Source organism: Apostichopus japonicus, chromosome 3, assembly GCF_037975245.1.
Source record: "Apostichopus japonicus isolate 1M-3 chromosome 3, ASM3797524v1, whole genome shotgun sequence".
Classification (NCBI taxonomy): domain Eukaryota; kingdom Metazoa; phylum Echinodermata; class Holothuroidea; order Aspidochirotida; family Stichopodidae; genus Apostichopus; species Apostichopus japonicus.
This window is the reverse complement of record NC_092563.1, coordinates 21,929,817-21,946,876: the sequence shown is the minus strand read 5'-3', so window position 1 is coordinate 21,946,876 and position 17,060 is coordinate 21,929,817. Positions and strand designations below refer to the sequence as shown.

General features: G+C 39.5%; 2 protein-coding genes across 7 annotated transcripts in view; one reads left to right on the top strand and one right to left on the bottom strand.

Annotated features, from left to right (window-relative positions):
• LOC139965471 (mitochondrial inner membrane m-AAA protease component paraplegin-like) overlaps window positions 1-9,071 on the top strand; it is a 92,273-nt gene extending 83,202 nt beyond the window's left edge. For all 5 annotated transcript variants that reach the window (XM_071967848.1, XM_071967849.1, XM_071967850.1 and 2 more), the window contains 8 exons: window positions 1,826-2,064; window positions 2,525-2,654; window positions 3,728-3,890; window positions 4,591-4,901; window positions 5,431-5,503; window positions 5,731-5,891; window positions 7,586-7,663; window positions 8,854-9,071. In XM_071967848.1, coding sequence (XP_071823949.1) covers window positions 1,826-2,064; window positions 2,525-2,654; window positions 3,728-3,890; window positions 4,591-4,901; window positions 5,431-5,503; window positions 5,731-5,891; window positions 7,586-7,663; window positions 8,854-9,063 — 1,365 coding nt within the window. In that variant the 3' untranslated portion in view covers window positions 9,064-9,071. The remainder of the gene's footprint in view (window positions 1-1,825; window positions 2,065-2,524; window positions 2,655-3,727; window positions 3,891-4,590; window positions 4,902-5,430; window positions 5,504-5,730; window positions 5,892-7,585; window positions 7,664-8,853) is intronic.
• Window positions 9,072-11,237: 2,166 nt separating this feature from the next.
• On the bottom strand, window positions 11,238-16,376 carry LOC139965483 (uncharacterized). 2 transcript variants are annotated; one of them, XM_071967889.1, is made up of 5 exons: window positions 16,170-16,376; window positions 14,833-15,602; window positions 14,001-14,136; window positions 13,129-13,258; window positions 11,238-12,250 (listed from the first exon to the last, which is right to left on the bottom strand). In XM_071967889.1, exons 2-5 carry the CDS (start codon window positions 15,522-15,524, stop codon window positions 12,165-12,167), a joined length of 1,044 nt encoding a protein of 347 aa, XP_071823990.1. In that variant the 5' UTR covers window positions 15,525-15,602; window positions 16,170-16,376; the 3' UTR covers window positions 11,238-12,164. The 2 variants fall into 2 exon arrangements, with proteins under 2 accessions (XP_071823990.1, XP_071823991.1); XM_071967890.1 differs by lacking the exon at window positions 16,170-16,376 and adding an exon at window positions 15,930-16,112.
• Between the last annotated feature and the right edge of the window lie 684 nt (window positions 16,377-17,060).

Sequence of the window (17,060 nt, the reverse complement as noted above, 5' to 3'; positions counted from 1 at the left end):
CACCCCATCCATCACTAACTCCCCATCCAGCCCCTAGCCCCATCCATCACTAACTCCTCATCCAGCCCCACACCCCATGCATCACTAACTCCCCATCCAGCCCTACACCCCATCCATCACTAACTCCCCATGCAACCCCATACACCACTAACTCCCCATCCAGCCCCACACCCCATCCATCACTAACTCCCCATCCAGCCCCACACCCCATCCATCACTAACTCCCCATCCAGCCTCACACCCCATCCATCACTAACTTTCCATCCAGCCCCACACCGCATTCATCACTAACTCCCCACCCATCCCCATACACCGCTAACTCCCCATCCAGCCCCACACCCCATCCATCACTAACTCCCCATCCAGCCCCACACCCCATCCATCACTAACTCCCCATCCAGCCCCACACCCCATCCATCACTAACTCCCCATCCAGCCCCACACCCCATCCATCACTAACTCCTCATCCAGCCCCACACCCCATCCATCACTAACTCCCCATCCAGCCCCATACACCACTAACTCCCCATCTAGCCCCATACACCACTAACTCCCTCATTCATTTGTATTTGATTTTGAACCTGTTTAGATGGTTAGTTTTATATCATCATTCATTAACTCCACATCCAGCCCCACACCCCATCCATCACTAACTCCCCATCCAGCCCCACATCCCATCCATCATTAACTCCACATCCAGCCCCACACCCCATCTATCACTAACTCCCCACCCAGCCCCACACCCCATCCATCACTAACTCCCCATCCAGCCCCACACCCCATCCATCACTAACTCCCCATCCAGCCCCACACCCCATCCATCACTAACTCCCCATCCAGCCCCACACCCCATCCATCATTAACTCCACATCCAGCCCCCACCCCATACACCACTAACTCCCCATCCAGCCCCATACACCACAAACTCCCCATCCAGCCCCACACCCCATCCATCACTAACTCCCCATCCAGCCCCACACCCCATCCATCACTAACTCCTCATCCAGCCCCACACCCCATCCATCACTAACTCCCCATCCAGCCCCACACCCCATCCATCACTAACTCCCCATCCAGCCCCACACCCCATCCATCACTAACTCCCCATCCAGCCCCATACACCCCATCCATCACTAACTCCCCATCCAGCCCCTAGCCCCATCCATCACTAACTCCTCATCCAGCCCCACACCCCATGCATCACTAACTCCCCATCCAGCCCCACACCCCATCCATCACCAACTCCCCATGCAACCCCATACACCACTAACTCCCCATCCAGCCCCACACCCCATCCATCACTAACTCCCCATCCAGCCCCACACCCCATCCATCACTAACTCCCCATCCAGCCTCACACCCCATCCATCACTAACTTTCCATCCAGCCCCACACCGCATTCATCACTAACTCCCCACCCATCCCCATACACCGCTAACTCCCCATCCAGCCCCACACCCCATCCATCACTAACTCCCCATCCAGCCCCACACCCCATCCATCACTAACTCCCCATCCAGCCCCACACCCCATCCATCACTAACTCCCCATCCAGACTCACATCCCATCTATCATTAACTCCCCATCCAGCCCCATACACCACTAACTCCCCATCTAGCCCCATACACCACTTACTCCCTCATTCATTTGTATTTGATTTTGAACCTGTTTAGATGGTTAGTTTTATATATCCATTTTAGAGGAAATTTCCAGTCATGAAAGTATCTCATGTCATATACTGACTAAATTCTCTTAGTAAATTTGTTTGTATTGAAAATGTCTTTTCATTGAGGACTGTTTCTATCAATTTGCTCATAATATTTAGGTCCCAAAGGGTGCCCTCCTGTTAGGTCCCCCTGGGTGCGGTAAGACCCTACTGGCCAAGGCTGTTGCTACGGAAGCCAACGTACCGTTTCTCGCTATGGCAGGGTCCGAGTTTGTGGAAATGATTGGCGGTCTGGGAGCTGCTAGGGTGAGGGATTTATTCAAAGAGGCCAGAAAGAGGTCGCCCTGCATCGTTTACATTGATGAACTGGATGCCATTGGCAGAAAACGACAGGGAAGGTATGGTCACATGTATTTCTATGTCTTCATCTTATTGACAAGTAACACTGAAAAGTGTATGAAATTTTACTTGCGTGTATGATGCTGTAAGACTTATTTATCTGTTTCCCTTAGATCTCAAAACAACTGGCAGTGTCTTTTATTGTGAAAATGTAAATTAGATTAAATCATGCTTCTTTTTTTGTGTGTGTGTTAAAAACGGGTTGGAAAATTTTTGTATCTAAAGAACACCTGGTAGAGTCTTTTATGGTATAAATATTTGGACTATGTTAAAATGAGATTATTAATTATGAAATGATTCCTTTATGTCACAAAAAAAGAAGCAGTTTGGCAATTTTTTATATTTTTTATACCAGTTTCCACCCCCTCCCTCCACCCCTCATAAACATGCAACATTACTTTGTGATTTATTCTTACCATATTAGGTATTCCTATTTTTTCATGCCTTTTTTCTCTGCAGTGCTGCCATGGGTTCATCCCCTGAGGAGGAACAGACCCTGAACCAGTTGCTGGTGGAGATGGATGGTATGGGCACACAGAAGGGGGTCACCATGCTGGCATCGACCAACAGGGCAGATGTCTTGGATAAGGTACAAACATATTTTGTTTTATTAACTGGAAAAGACTGGTAGATATAGTAATCATCTAGCACACTAAACTTTGGGTCCCTTACCTCCTGAAGAAACAATATCACTTTATGTTAAAGTGCATGCATGCTCTGCATGTAGATAAATAGGAAGCAACATCTTTTTATAAACTCATTGATGTTGACAGGATGATAGACTAGTAGCATAAGTACAACTACAAGTAGAATTCCCTTTGGTATGAGTACCAGGATGAGTACAAGGCTCTAAGCATGTATATGAGTACTAATACTCCCCCCCCCCCCCCGCTTTGCAAGTCAGAAAACCCCTTTTTCATTTCCAAATGAGAGAAAAAATCTCATTTGGAGCACCAAATTGCATCTAAGGCCAGGTGAAAATGCAAAATTATATACAAAATGGAGTGGGTGGGTTGAAGTGTGCTATAATCTACCAAATTGCATCTGAGGTCACCTGGAAATGCAAAAAATTTTCCAAAGAGGAGGGGGACACCCCCTTTCTTTAGACCCCTCCCAGGCCGGCCATCAGCCTTCAGCCCCCCCCCACTCAAAAGTACCTTCCTATGCCAATGAGGCAGGGTACATGCTACAGGCAAACAACTCTTCAATACGAGTCCCCACTGACTACCAGGTCAGCAGGACGGTAAATTTGATGGTCTAGTCTTCATATACTTCCTAATAGCAGTTGGATATATTCACAGAGTAAATTTTTCCACTGTCTGATACAGATCTCCATTGGTAAGTTTCTTGCAATTGAAGGTCAGGGCAGATGTTTAAATTTGGAAAGGTTTGCTGCTTCTCAAATCAAATCTGAACTCTCTGCCTATACCTGCCACACTACCCATCACTACAGTGAAGGCACCCAGCCTAGCCTAATTTGCATGTAAGAATTGGGACTGTAGCAAATATAATTGTAATCGTTCGCTACAGCCACCTGTTGAGAAATTTACCAATGGAGATCTGTCTTCATCTTATTGACAAGTAACACTGAAAAGTGTATGAAATTTTACTTGCGTTTATGATGCTGTAATAGTAATAGTAATAGTGCTCTCATTTTGCCAGGCGTTGCTGAGACCTGGACGATTTGATAGGCACATTCTGATTGACAGTCCAACGCTTATCGAGAGGAAGGAAATATTTGAAGTCCATCTGAAGAAACTGAAGTTAAAGAAGCCAGCATCTGAATACTCTACAAGACTAGCTCAACTTTCACCAGGAATGAGTGGTGAGCACATAAACACAGACAGAGTATTCATTTAATACCAGAAGAGTTGTCTATTGTTATAATGGTCAAATTGACTGAGGATGACTAAAAATGAAGGAAACAGCTATCGTATGTTTCCCTTTGATTTTGGCAGATTTACTTCGGAAAAGCGAAGAAGCCAATCAGGTTGGCCATTTGGGTCCACTTCCCCCAAAATGTTTATTCAAGCCCTTCCTCCTGCAGTGAACATCTCTTGGCCTTAGATTGGTTTGTACACTGCGAGACTGTCGCTAATTGCTGTGGAAGAACTTGATATCACATGACAAGTAATTTTGTAACAACAGTATTAATAAAGATTTTTTGATTAGCAGAAGTTCATGCCACTCGTTGGAGAAATGTCCAAGACGTATGTATCAGACAGATCCTCGGGCATGTAAGCTACAGTGGGCAAGCACATTCATGATAGGCAGAAATGGACTCTGAGGCATGTACAGTAGTTTGCTCTCGAGAAAAAAAGTATTGCAAACGACTTGGCCAAGTCTTTATCGATCCTAGATTATCGTTTCTGACAAACCGTGCTTTATGGATCCTAGATTATGCTACATTTTATGCTACTATGGCTGATGATGATCTAATAAGGAGAGCTGCTACTATATTTATCACAAATGATGCTATTTATTGAATGTGTATTTTCTTTTTCTTTTTCACTCCACCTCAACAGGTGCTGACATTGCTAATTTAACCAACGAGGCTGCCCTCTATGCCGCGAGGAATGGGAGGAAGGTCGTCGACGTCCAGGACTTTGAGTACGCCGTGGAGAGAGTGGTCGCAGGCGCAGAAAAGACCAGCAGTGTCCTTTCGAAGGAGGAGAGGAAGGTTGTGGCTTACCATGAATCAGGTCACGCATTGACAGGCTGGTTGCTGGAACACACGGACGCACTGCTCAAAATATCCATCATACCAAGGACAAGTTCTGCACTTGGATTTGCCCAATATTTACCAACAGAATTTAAGCTCATGTCCAAAGAGCAGGTTGGTATAAATTACCAAAACGATCAAAAAGAAGAGAAACATTCCTGTTATACTTGCAGAAGACTGTAGATGATTTTCATTGCAAAAGTTCATTATTGCAGAAAATTGTGCTAAAGATTATATTAAGATATTGTGATGATTTATTGTAATTGGACATTTTAGTAGTAGAATCTGGATGATATGAGAGAAAGTAAATTTCTTTGTCTAAAAAGCTGGGTAAAATATATATGTGGTTTGGAGTATATGAAAACAAACAGTGTATGCTCCATACTGTAACCAACTATGTAATCTTGTGTTAAATGTATTTTAGGTATTAAGCAAAATGAAAGCACAGGGCTTCACTGTCAACATCAAGATTTGTCAAGTTACTCAAGATTCTGACTTTAGTTAAGATTGGGGAGGACCTTATACAGAATATGTCCAGTTGATGAATAAGTAACATCTCTCCTTTCTCATTTCGAAAGAGACGTTAGTACCTTGGGAGAGCTCTAATTAGAGGCATGTTTATTCATTTGTTTTCATTTTCCAGCTGTTTGACAGGATGTGTATGGCTCTCGGGGGAAGAGTTGCTGAAGCGTTAATGTTCAATAGAGTCACTACCGGTAAGTTTATTGTCGGCTATTAGTATCACCATCAAAGAATGGATCATTTTAAAAAGAAAACAAAATTTATGATTAACATTGTATTTGTTGTTTTTTTATTTGAATTTTAACACAAGACCTCTTTGTAAAACCTATCCTATCCAATTATCTTTCTTGCTCTTTCACTTCCAACACTTAACAATACTAAGACCATTAAAAACTGTGGCTATGTCTCCAATTTATAACAGGTGCTCAAGATGATCTAAGCAGGGTCACCAAAATGGCGTACGCCCAAATCAGCCAGTACGGCATGAATGATAAGGTTGGAAATGTTTCTTTCCCGGACGGAGACAGCGGAGACGCTGGAAGGAAGCCCTACAGTCGCCGACTGCAGCATGTTATTGACCAGGTAATTAAAGGTCATCACTCCTCGCATGAAGGTGACTCGATGTCCCCAATTTCCGGGGAACGACCCTGGAGTAGATATACCATCCCCGTATGTATACTGTCCCCAGATTATACTTAGGGGTCGATCTACTATCCTGAAGAATTCCCCAAGTTTTTAAGTTATCAATTTTTACCCGTTTGATCGTGATTTCATAGAAACAGCTCGATTGTAAGCTATGACTGTTGACAGCTAAATATGTTAAGTTCATTCCTGACCCACAGATAAAAGCCACACGCCAGATTGTTTGAAATTACAGAATAGTCTGACTTCCAACAACCTTCAAGCCTTCTGGTATTGGATTTTTATCTTGGATAAAATACTCGTTTCTGGATGAGGTGCTCTAAACGTCAGTGAGCATTTGACCTTCATCCTTCAAACATAGCACCATCAAAGAAGGGAGAGGCTTTCAAAATTTTAACCCTCCTTTCAACGTACAGTGTAAATGCAGTGTAGGGGGTGGGGGGGAGTTGATCACATTAGTGTGACCCCGGATTCCAAAAACAAATATAGTCACTTTACCATACAGGAAATTTTCAAAGGAATTTTTGCTTGTGGGGATAAAACTTATAAAGAATATTACATTGTAAATGTGAGAATCCTGATAAATGGGAGCTTATTATAATTACTGTAAGTATATAATTAAATAAAAAATGTAAATTTTAGACAATGGAAAAGAGCAAAGAAATGTATGGCTAGGAAGGGATTCAAAGTAGTGACCTCTGGATTAGAAGCCCAGCTCTCTACCAATAATTATAAATGTCAGTAAAAGTTTAGTTTATTGGAGTCTTTTTGTGGAAAATATGAAGTCACTGGATGGATATTTAATAGAACTATTTTGAAATTCTCTCACCCCCCCCCCCCCCAAACACCAGTTTAGAACTTTAAAACGTGTTGACTCTGTATTTATGTGGTATTTCAGTGACAAATAATCTGGTTTTCATAACATTACAAAGGATTGAAAATGGGACTGGTAAAAAAGTGGAAAAGAAAATATTTCCCTTGGGATCCAACTGGAGTCTAGCATTTGGTAAAAAAACTCCAAGTGATCACATATAATTAGCAATGACAAACAGCTCTTGCATTTTCTCTACAAGAATAAGCTGAAAATATCGCATGCCGGGAAGATGTGCATGGTTGTAGGGAAATAAAGTAGAGCAGAATATTACCTCCTTTTAGTGTGGTTGAGCTGACTTATGGATTCCCTTGTAACCAAAATTCTCAACAAACGTGAAGTACTCTGTGACTGGTAAGTGACACTATTGATAAAGAAATATAACATTTGGGGAGAGGTTTGTGAGTAATAGTGCCATTCAACCTGGTTAGGGTGATCTATGAAGGAACCAAAGCAAACTTCCTTTATCTTTGCTAATGGATAGCTCAAGGAGTAGGATAAGGAAGACTGGTTACCCTCGTAGATCACGTGATACCCGGAAATCACCGTTTTGTCCGGTCATAAACCAAGGGGGGGGGGTTAACCAGGTTGAACTCATAATGGCCATCACCTCTTGTGCCTTCTTGGCATGCCATGGTCACCAGGCTCTCTGTTTGTCTGCGATGTTAAACCTTATTTGAGAGTTGTCTATGTTTACATTGTTGATCTTTAAATTTCAAAAGTTTTCAAAGGTATGAATTTTTTGTAATTTTGATATTTTCAGGAGGCTAGGAAAATTGTTAACGAAGCTTACAGAAAGACGGAAGCGATACTGGCTGCAAATAAAGATAAACTAGATTTGGTGATTATTGCATTTTTTTTAAAGTGATCAATATTTCATTGATGTCTTAAATGGTCCGTCTACGTAGTTTATGTTGACGTAAAAAGGACTTAAGAAAGCTTTACTTGGGCAGAGCCAACAAAATGCACTTTAATATATGCTAGATGGCTTTTTGGATTTGTTTCTATCATATGACTTTACCATGAACTTCAAGCAAGTTTAATCATGGCAGTCAAGCCATAAAAAGCTCATTGTCAGAACCGAAAGGACGGCAAACAGATTCAGTTTTGGGAACCTTGAGAGTAGCATCACTGAAAATACATTAAATGGGATATGCAACTGTTTGTTTTATAACATATCGATCCTAGCATTATCTTATTCGAAAGACAGACACACAGGACCCTTGTTAAGAAGCAGATAGTCAAAATGTTTACTTTGTACATCGAACAGTAAACTAATATAAAAAACAAAATGGAAGTGAGATGACAGGATGCAGGAGATTGAAAAGAAGAAAAATGAACAAATTCTTCATATCATAAAGGCCCGGTCACACTATACCGATTTTTTATCGGAATACTATCCGATTTTCCAGGAGGAATCGAAACAGCCAGTTTTTCTTTCGGGTCTTCTAGCCACAGTGATAAAGGACCTGATTTGCTATCTGTTGAGCCATTCCGATGTGGAATAGCCCTCTCCTAACTTTTGATATTGACTCCGTTTCCTTTTATCGGATAGCTATCCGATTCTCTTACGATTGTTATCGTTTTTCGATGTGACGTCAGTTCAAAATGTAGTCCGTTCCAGAACCCCTCAGATTTGGAGTAGGTATTCGAATATTCCACTGCGTTCATTACATTCACTACCACAAACCTCACTCTTCGGCCTAAAATCGGAAAAATCGGACCATATTCCGATAAAATATCGCTGTAGTGTGACCGGGCCTTAAAAGCAAGAGTAATGAAGCAGCTGCTTCTCATATTCAACGTTTGTTGTGTTATCTGTCTTGCTCTGCTACTAAATAAAGGTCAAAGTATTGTGTGTTTTTTTTTCTTGCATTTCATGTCATACATAACAGGTGTTTGAAAACCTTCATTGAGTATTTTATGTCTTGTGTCTATTAGTACGTTGGAAAAATTGGTCATTGTTTTCAAGCATGGTGTATCTGTTGATGCTTAATATTCATGACCCCGGTGTACGTTTTGTTTCATAAGCTCGCTGGAAGTCTCCTCGAGAAAGAAGTCTTGAATTACGCCGATGTGGAGACGCTCCTCGGGCCACCAACGTTTGGTAAGAAGAGATTGGTTGACATTGACGATTTTGACGAGATGGAGATAATGGACAAGGAAGACAGAGATGTACAGCAAACTGAGAGAAAGGAACCGGGAGAAGAGAATGGCGATGATGAAGACAAGCTGAGATGAATCTCATCCGAGAATATCGTGAAATGACGTGTTTGTGCAAGGAAGTAACTGACCTCTTCAGTAATTCCAAAACACAAAGTTGAATACATACAGAATAACATACAGAATAATCTGTTTAAACTTGTGAACCAGATATGAGGGGGGGGGGGGGGGTGGCAAGAACTTGAAGAAAAGATTTGGAACTATCTTGTGTTTTGCCTCAAGGATAGTGTATGGAATAAAATGCAAAGTTTTAAAATACATGAAAAGTACAATTTTTTTCATTTCAAAAATGAAATCTCAGGCGATTACATGGCCAACCAGGAATTTTTGGTCTCGTATTTCATGATGTAAGAATTGTTTTAATTCAAGAGCATTATTTAAGTTACCCATGGACAAGTATTTCAGTTAATATTAAAGTTTGCTTCTTTGTATCTGTTGCAATGATGATATTAGTTTGTTTGCTAGTATTCTAGCTTATTTTCTTACATGGAGCATTTAGACAAACAATATTAAGCCAAAATTTGTTGGCAAATATGCCTCTGGTTCTGAATACTGTAGTAGCAGTTTAAATGTTGTGAATGGCACTTAAAGTATGTTGGAATACAGAAGTATGTAAAGAAATTCTGTTGTACTCTGCCATAACTTCATGTAAAGCCATGTAATGATTTGAGTATGTGTGTTTCCACTTGAAATCGTAACTGACAGTGACCTTTATGGCAGGACATGGAGATGCGAAGAGAATTGATATCTTGGAATGCTTTTGCCGCACACATGCATTTATGATGGATCTCAACCCTCCTTGTCACTGGTATAACTTAAAAGGTGGCCGCATAGTTTTCACAAAATCCGGGGACATGATATTGACCCCCACATATTGACATCAAGGGAATGTTGCCTACTCTGTATGTCTATAAGGGCCCTAAAAGTACCTCGTCCAATATAAAAGTCCAATTCAAAAATAAAAAGTCCAAGTGGATTATAGGCTATGAAAGTATTTGGTTGCATTCATCTGTGAATCATGAACAAGCCTTAGGTTTGTGATTGTAAACAATCAAAGCTTATAGTTAAGCCGCAAGGTCAAATTGAAGGTCAGATTGGAATTAAATTAGGGCCTTCTACAAATTTGGGAATATTCCCTCAGGAGTATTCAAATCTGGGCAAATTACCCTTGACTGTCTCCTGAAATCAGGGACATCTGGTCACCCTAGTACAAGTGCTCACCATGAAGTCCCCCATTCCAGGGATTGATAGATCTTCAAATCTATACAGCCTTTCGACAGCAGGATAAAAGAGGGAGGAAATAACAAAATATTCCCATTGCCCAAATAGTCAAATCTTAATTTGTTTCTAGATTATTTGCTCATATGTTCAACTTTCTCACATATGCCAACTTTAGAAAACATTTCAGTACACTTTTCTGTTAATAAAAATGTTAAATTTCAAACTCATGCTGGTCCACTGAAGTGCAGTGAGGTGCAACCATAGTTAACCACTTTAGACAGAACAAGCCCCCCCCCCCCACCCTCTCCCCTTTTCTGCAGTTGTGGACGTTTTCTTCAACTAGTTGGTGGATAGATACAATGGCAATGTGACATACTTCAATGCAACATCTTGCATTTACAACTCACTGCAGCATATTCTTGGCTGTAATATAATTTTTATACACAGCTTATCGTGCCTTAATAGAGGCATTTTGATTACTTTTAGCATTAAAATTACATGCACAGGGAAATCGAATAAAGAATATATGACAAAAGGAATAATGCACTTTATTTTAGAAATGTGTATTTATCAAATAGGCAAGAAAGCATGATTTCAATTCTGTCAATGTTGCTTCTCATTCAGCCTCTGAAGAAGATCCTGCTAGGATCGAAATGTCAGGCCCACTTACTTTTACACAACATATAATCTTATCACAACAAAATGCATTGGTAAAAACTATTAAGCTTGTCATGATAAATGTTGGCAGGAATGTTAAAAATAAAATCTGGAAGTTTATGCATTTGGAAGCCTGATATAAAAATAAAATACCAAAGATAAAATATTTGAAATGGTCAGTTAGAAATTACCACTAGTACCCAAACTTAGTTTACGTTTGTAAACCTACAACAAAATAATCTGTTCATTGTGTGATGTACATATCTTAAAATTATGTTTCATCGTTTCATAGACAAAGGCTTTTTTTTGGGGGGGTCATAATATTATTGTTCCACAAAATTGTGCCAAACTCAGCACAGAATTGCAGCTGTTATAATTACATGAACCTAAAGTAAGAAAACTTTGCCAAATTCCAGGCGTTACTATTAAAGCAGCCCGAATTGCTTTCCATTACCAAAATTAACATAATGAAATGTAGCTTGATAAGCCTGTACGTTTACATAGTAAAACAGAACTGTTCCATCTCGATATTGGCTACCGTTGCGACATGATTCTGTTACTTTTTCACACCTAGAATATTCAATATAAAATTTAGGACTGATTTGATGTTTCTAAATTTTAATTTTTTTTTATGAACATCAAACCACTATTTTATGTGTGACAGGAATAAAACATGTGATTCTGAAAGGCTATAGACTGATCTCCAGGCCAAAAAATGACAGGAAGAGTTTTCTCTTGCTCTCTGTATTTGCTTTAATTTGTTAACTCCTTCCTCTCTGAAGATCTGTCTACAACTACTTGTCACACCCTAAATCCAAAAAAAAAAAGATTGTCTATTTCTATTGTACTTTAATTCCCCAGTAAAACTCATTAAAATTGCAACCCATGGCTGGACAAAACCCTCACCTCATGTGACCCCCACAAGCCCACCTGCCAGGCCTCAGTACACGCCTATAGCACTAATTCATCTAGACCCTCAAGCGGAATATGTCCATACACCAATTCCTACACACAAAACTGGTTCACTTTTCAGGCTAAGACTGTATAACTCTACAAGAGTCACTTGCCTGGGGGCCAGCAAAGGGGTTACAAAATATTGCTTATATAAAACTTGTAAGATGATACTTATTTTTAAGTTCTTAAATAACTCCACCTGTCCATAGACTATAAATCACATTTCAGGATCTGTTGGTGATGCTACGGTCATCACATGCGATGTCACTCTGAGAGGCCATAGACTACTAGTCATATTCAGATCCAATGGTGATGCTCAGGTCATCGCCTTCGATGTAAGTCTGGTGGAACCATCGGTTTGTATCCAGAACAACTGCAACAAGAAATTTTCAGATCACCTCAAATGGAAGTGTAGTCAGGTGATTTGTTTACATGAATATTAAAATATGTAATGTAGATTTTGATTGGTTCATTACTTACTCATAATCTTTAGTCATGAATTGTTAAACAATTTTAAAGCAAAACAACATACTGGTTTCCTTTGATCCTCATTCAAACCTTTTAAACACTTTATAAAGGTTAAGATTTGATAAGATGACCTTTATTAAACCCCCACAAAGGGTAACTAAATGCTTGCATAAAAACAGTATTATACAAGTATACTAAAAAGTTACAAAGGGGCAAGAATGAATAAACAAAGCAGGACATATAAAAACAGTGCACAGTGACAAATTTAGCGTTTGAAATTTGAATTATGAAGTTTTATACATTGTAGAATAAAAGAAGATGGTGCCTATTTGTACTGGCCAACAGCAGCCTCATCCTAACACTCCGAGAGAAAACTGCTTTGTCCAGACACACACATAGTGGGTGGTCATTGTCATTCATAATTTTGTAGTGTTTATATCCTAGGAGCTGTTGGTTGGTTGCTGAAGTGGTTGGTTGCTGAAGTGGTGTGTTGTGTAGTAAAGTTCCCACATTTCAAACTGAGTTGTAAAATATCCTAGCCAAGGTGGGAAATGAGATTAAACAAAGACTAAATCAATTTATATTCGTGGGGGGCAGGGGGGGGGGGGAGATGGGACAGCAATGGTCACATAAACTGTGATTCAAACTCCTAAAGGAGAGCTACCTAAAACTAATTCGATAACAAAAATGAACATTTGAGGTCAAGGGACGGTTTATTGATCTAGACAGTGAGACTGAAATCTGACAAGAAAAAAAAGAGAAAAGGATGAACATGATACTCACTGATCTCTCCTGGATGGACCACTACCTCAAGTTGGCTACAGTCCAAGTAACACTCTGGAGGGGGTTCTAGAATCCACTGTTTAGTACCCTTTACTTGCGCCTGCCATGATGGGAGGCCAACATTGTCGATCTGATCGAGAACGAGGGAAAAAACATTTTAGGGTAACCGTATCAGTGGTATTGTTAATTATGTAAACGACAGTACACCCTGAACATGATATCACTGCAGAGTTCAGTTTTGTAGTTGTCAATTGATTTGAACCAATGTATCTATTGAAAAAACACTTTTACTTACTTGCTAAAAAGATTAGTAATCATGTTCACTTGTTGTAAACTGGTTGCCATTTTTTTTTCAACACTACTTCAACCCCAAAGCCCAATTAGTAACTACAGTAGTGCCTTGCAACTCATATAAAATGCTAGGAATTGAATTCTTAGCACTTGAAATGGATATCTCATTGGCCTCTTCAGTTGTCCCATCACACTAAGAGGACCTCATCTATACAAACTGATGGTTAAATTAGTGTAGACAAAGGCATGACAGATGCTAATTGAAAAGTTTGGTTTCTTGACACTTATTAAATCACCCTAAAACAGTTCCCAACCATTGACTAGAGTACTATTCAGAAGCCTACTGTAGTTCATTGCACCACACACAAATGCAATGAAATCGTTTGTTGGCAGTTAGCCTATTCAACAGCTCAGTCACAATATTTAGCAATCATTTATAGACTCTTCTACCTAAGTTAGGCAAGGCTAATACAAATGACAAACAAGACATTTCTTGCTTAGTTGCAAATGAGATTCATTATGAAGATAGTGCTAATTTTGTGCTATTGTAGTGGGAGGCCTTAACTTCTGAAATAACCTACATGCATTGGTGCACCATAGCCAGGTGTTCCCATGAAAATCCAGTCAGTTCGGCTAGACTCTGAATCAGAGGGTAGGAAGTATGGCCTACTGTAATGATGTCGTAAGGTGTTAGCTGCAAGAGAGTCACAGTTGCTCCTAAAATTGAAATATGGAAACAAAATGGAACAAAATGACAGAATGCTGGCAAGACTGAACTGGCATTGAGCTACTCTACCAGTGGGAATGACAATGTTTATTAGAAAAATATGTATCATAAAAATATTCTAGAGAGGAATTGTGGAGGATAAAGAATATTTCCAGAATGACACCTATGATAGGCAATTCTTGTGTAAAAAGTTTTTTTGGGTAAATTTTGAGCTAGATCTATTTGATACAAGTGGCAAGACTTAACTTTTGTATTAATGAACATAGTACCACATGAATATAATTTCCGACCGACAGAATTTACCGTAAAACCAATATTGAATCACTCTATACAGTATGGGCTTCATCAATATGGAGTTCATTCAAAATTTAGGGTCATGGGAAAATCTTGGGTTATTGTTTGGAGTATGGTAGCATACCAACAATTCTCTGTTAGGACCAGCAAATACCTCATTGCATTCACTCCATACTTCAGTGCATTGACTGCACTGATCTATAAAGTGATTTTAATAGGCTACTACTGTAGTACCACAATGTTATTCTTGTGAATAAATTATTTAAATTTCTTTATATAAAGTTCCTTTGATTTCTATTCAGTCTTTTGAAGGGAAATATGTGATTTGTCTCTAAAATTTTCCCAATTCATTTTTTTCATTCTAAGTTGCCAATATTCAAATTCATACTAACCATCCAATATACCATGGCTTTGAGCCATCTTGTAGTCTAGCTCTTTCTGAACTCATCGCGAAAACATCTCTCAGAGATCCAAACTTTGTCTTATACGGGAAAAACTGACATTCGCTGGACGCTCTGTTCAATGCCGGGCTATCGTTACGATACACTGATCGCAAATACTCAAAGCTAAATTTCTCCACGGCAGTCCAATCGTTCATGGCATCTGTAATCACCACAGGTCTAGATGAATATGCAAACTTTTCCTCAAAATCAGCAACAGTAATTCCTGACACCCTCTCGACTTTGGTGACATTGTAGCAGATTGAGCAGTCAACTGGGGGCCGAAAAACATCCTCAATCCCTTCAATGGTCTCTAGTATGCAGGCCTCTCTGTGTAAATCAAATTCCATATAGTCCTCCATAAACATCCTACACAAAGCCAGGTGAGCATCTTGAAGAAATTCTACCTCCTTGAAGATACCATTGTGTACAAGACATAGCACAAACACTGGTGTTAGCAGAAACAGGATGAAAATGATCGCTGAATAACAGAGATATCTTGGCCAATTTGAAGATTTTTGGGGGGGAATTATTTTCATTAGCTGTTTGTATGATTGGAGCCTTTGTAAGTCACTTTCACTGAGGGATTTGAATAATTCACTTTCAGATACAGTTAGAAACTTCTTCCGGGCGGTCCTCTCCATTTTCAAGTCTTCTGACTACGTTTTCAAATGTTCAAGTTCTCATTGCAAGCTCGGGCTGTTTATTTCCAGTGTATTACTCTAAGATTGGCACAAGAGAAGAAAAAAAAATATGCAGGGAAATTTGCCACTGTCTGCAAAAGTTGTAAATCTTGATTTGAAACATAAAAGAATTAGAAATAAGACTTACTGTATTATCTACATAACTCAGTAAGTCTGTTTTGCAACCAGTCTTATGCCTTGAAGAATAATGACCACACATCAAATCACTAGTGGGTGTGGTTACTTTTAAGAAACTAGCACTTACAAAGTGAAACATCTGTGTCTATTTGTAACTAAATTCCATGAGATGAGCTTGGATGGAATTTATATCAATTGATGATTCCATTTTGACCACTGTAAACTTACTTTAGGCTTCTGTCTAACATTGTGGAAGTTTGGCCCGGGTGATACGTTAGTACTCCCATGGTCTACTGTAGTCTGTAAGATTCAAACATGTTGCCTAATGCCGCTATACTACTTACAACCTAGCTAGTTACCCGGAATGCATCGGGATTAAATTACCAATGTAAGATCGATGAACGTTTCAAAATGAATGGATATAGATCAAATAACTCATTGTTGCTTTAAATTTAATTAATCACTCACGAGTTCTTGTTTCAACTGACCCCGGGAGAGGTGTTGTTTGGACTCATAGAGCAGAATATGGATGGACTCTTCTGTTATGTTAGCTGCACTTGGCGTGTGTACTAGTTGCGCGAAATTACATCATAGTGGTACGTGTAGCTAAATAAGTAAGGGTTATATCAAGTTACACCTGTAACGAAGTCGTCCTCAGTACTTTGTGTTCACAAGTCAGAATCAATTAAAACAGTCAAAATGTCCTTAGATATTTTCCGAAAGCCCATAAGGTCCATTCCAAAAATAATTTTAATTCGTTTGTAAGCAAAATTAATAATTCAAAAACTTATGGCAATTAATGGACTTTCGTAGTTTTTCTCTTATTTTTATCATTTTTTGTGTGATAAACGAATAGGTCACGCTTTTTAGGGAGATTTATTACAAAGTAGTGAAGCATCACCCAGTCCTCACGTGACAGTATTTCTCAAGAAAACCGTTTTGCACACAGTTTAGTATCTCCAGAAATGTTATCATGTATGATACTACCCAATGGATGACGTATCTTGTAGACATGGGAAACCCCGCGAACTTTTGAGGTATTACTCGTACGGCGGTACGGAGGTTGTACACAAACCATATCGTGTGTAAACAACCAGGTAAGCAACAGGTCTGATATTTTGGCCATGATAAAATTTGAATTTATAGAGCTTTTCAATATAGTTCCATCACTTTTATTGAAAAGTAATAACTAAGGTAGAATTCATTTAGGAAACTGAAGAGTAAAGTACGTCAATGTAAAAAGAAAGTAATTACTATAATAAGTAATACTAGGCTAGTTTAACTAAGTTAAGGCCTAGGCCTACATTACATTTACAGCCCAGCCTATATGCCGGCTATGTGAGCTACTTCTATTATTTA

Excerpts from the sequence above, each read along its gene's own strand:
- LOC139965483 (XM_071967889.1), bottom strand. The coding sequence starts at position 15,524 with ATGGAGAGGACCGCCCGGAAGAAGTTTCTAACTGTATCTGAAAGTGAA. Across the intron at positions 14,137-14,832 it reads AAGCCATGGTATATTGGATG|GAGCAACTGTGACTCTCTTG; the intron begins GTTAGTATGAAT and ends TTTCAATTTTAG. Across the intron at positions 12,251-13,128 it reads GGTCCATCCAGGAGAGATCA|TTGTTCTGGATACAAACCGA; the intron begins GTGAGTATCATG and ends TTCTTGTTGCAG.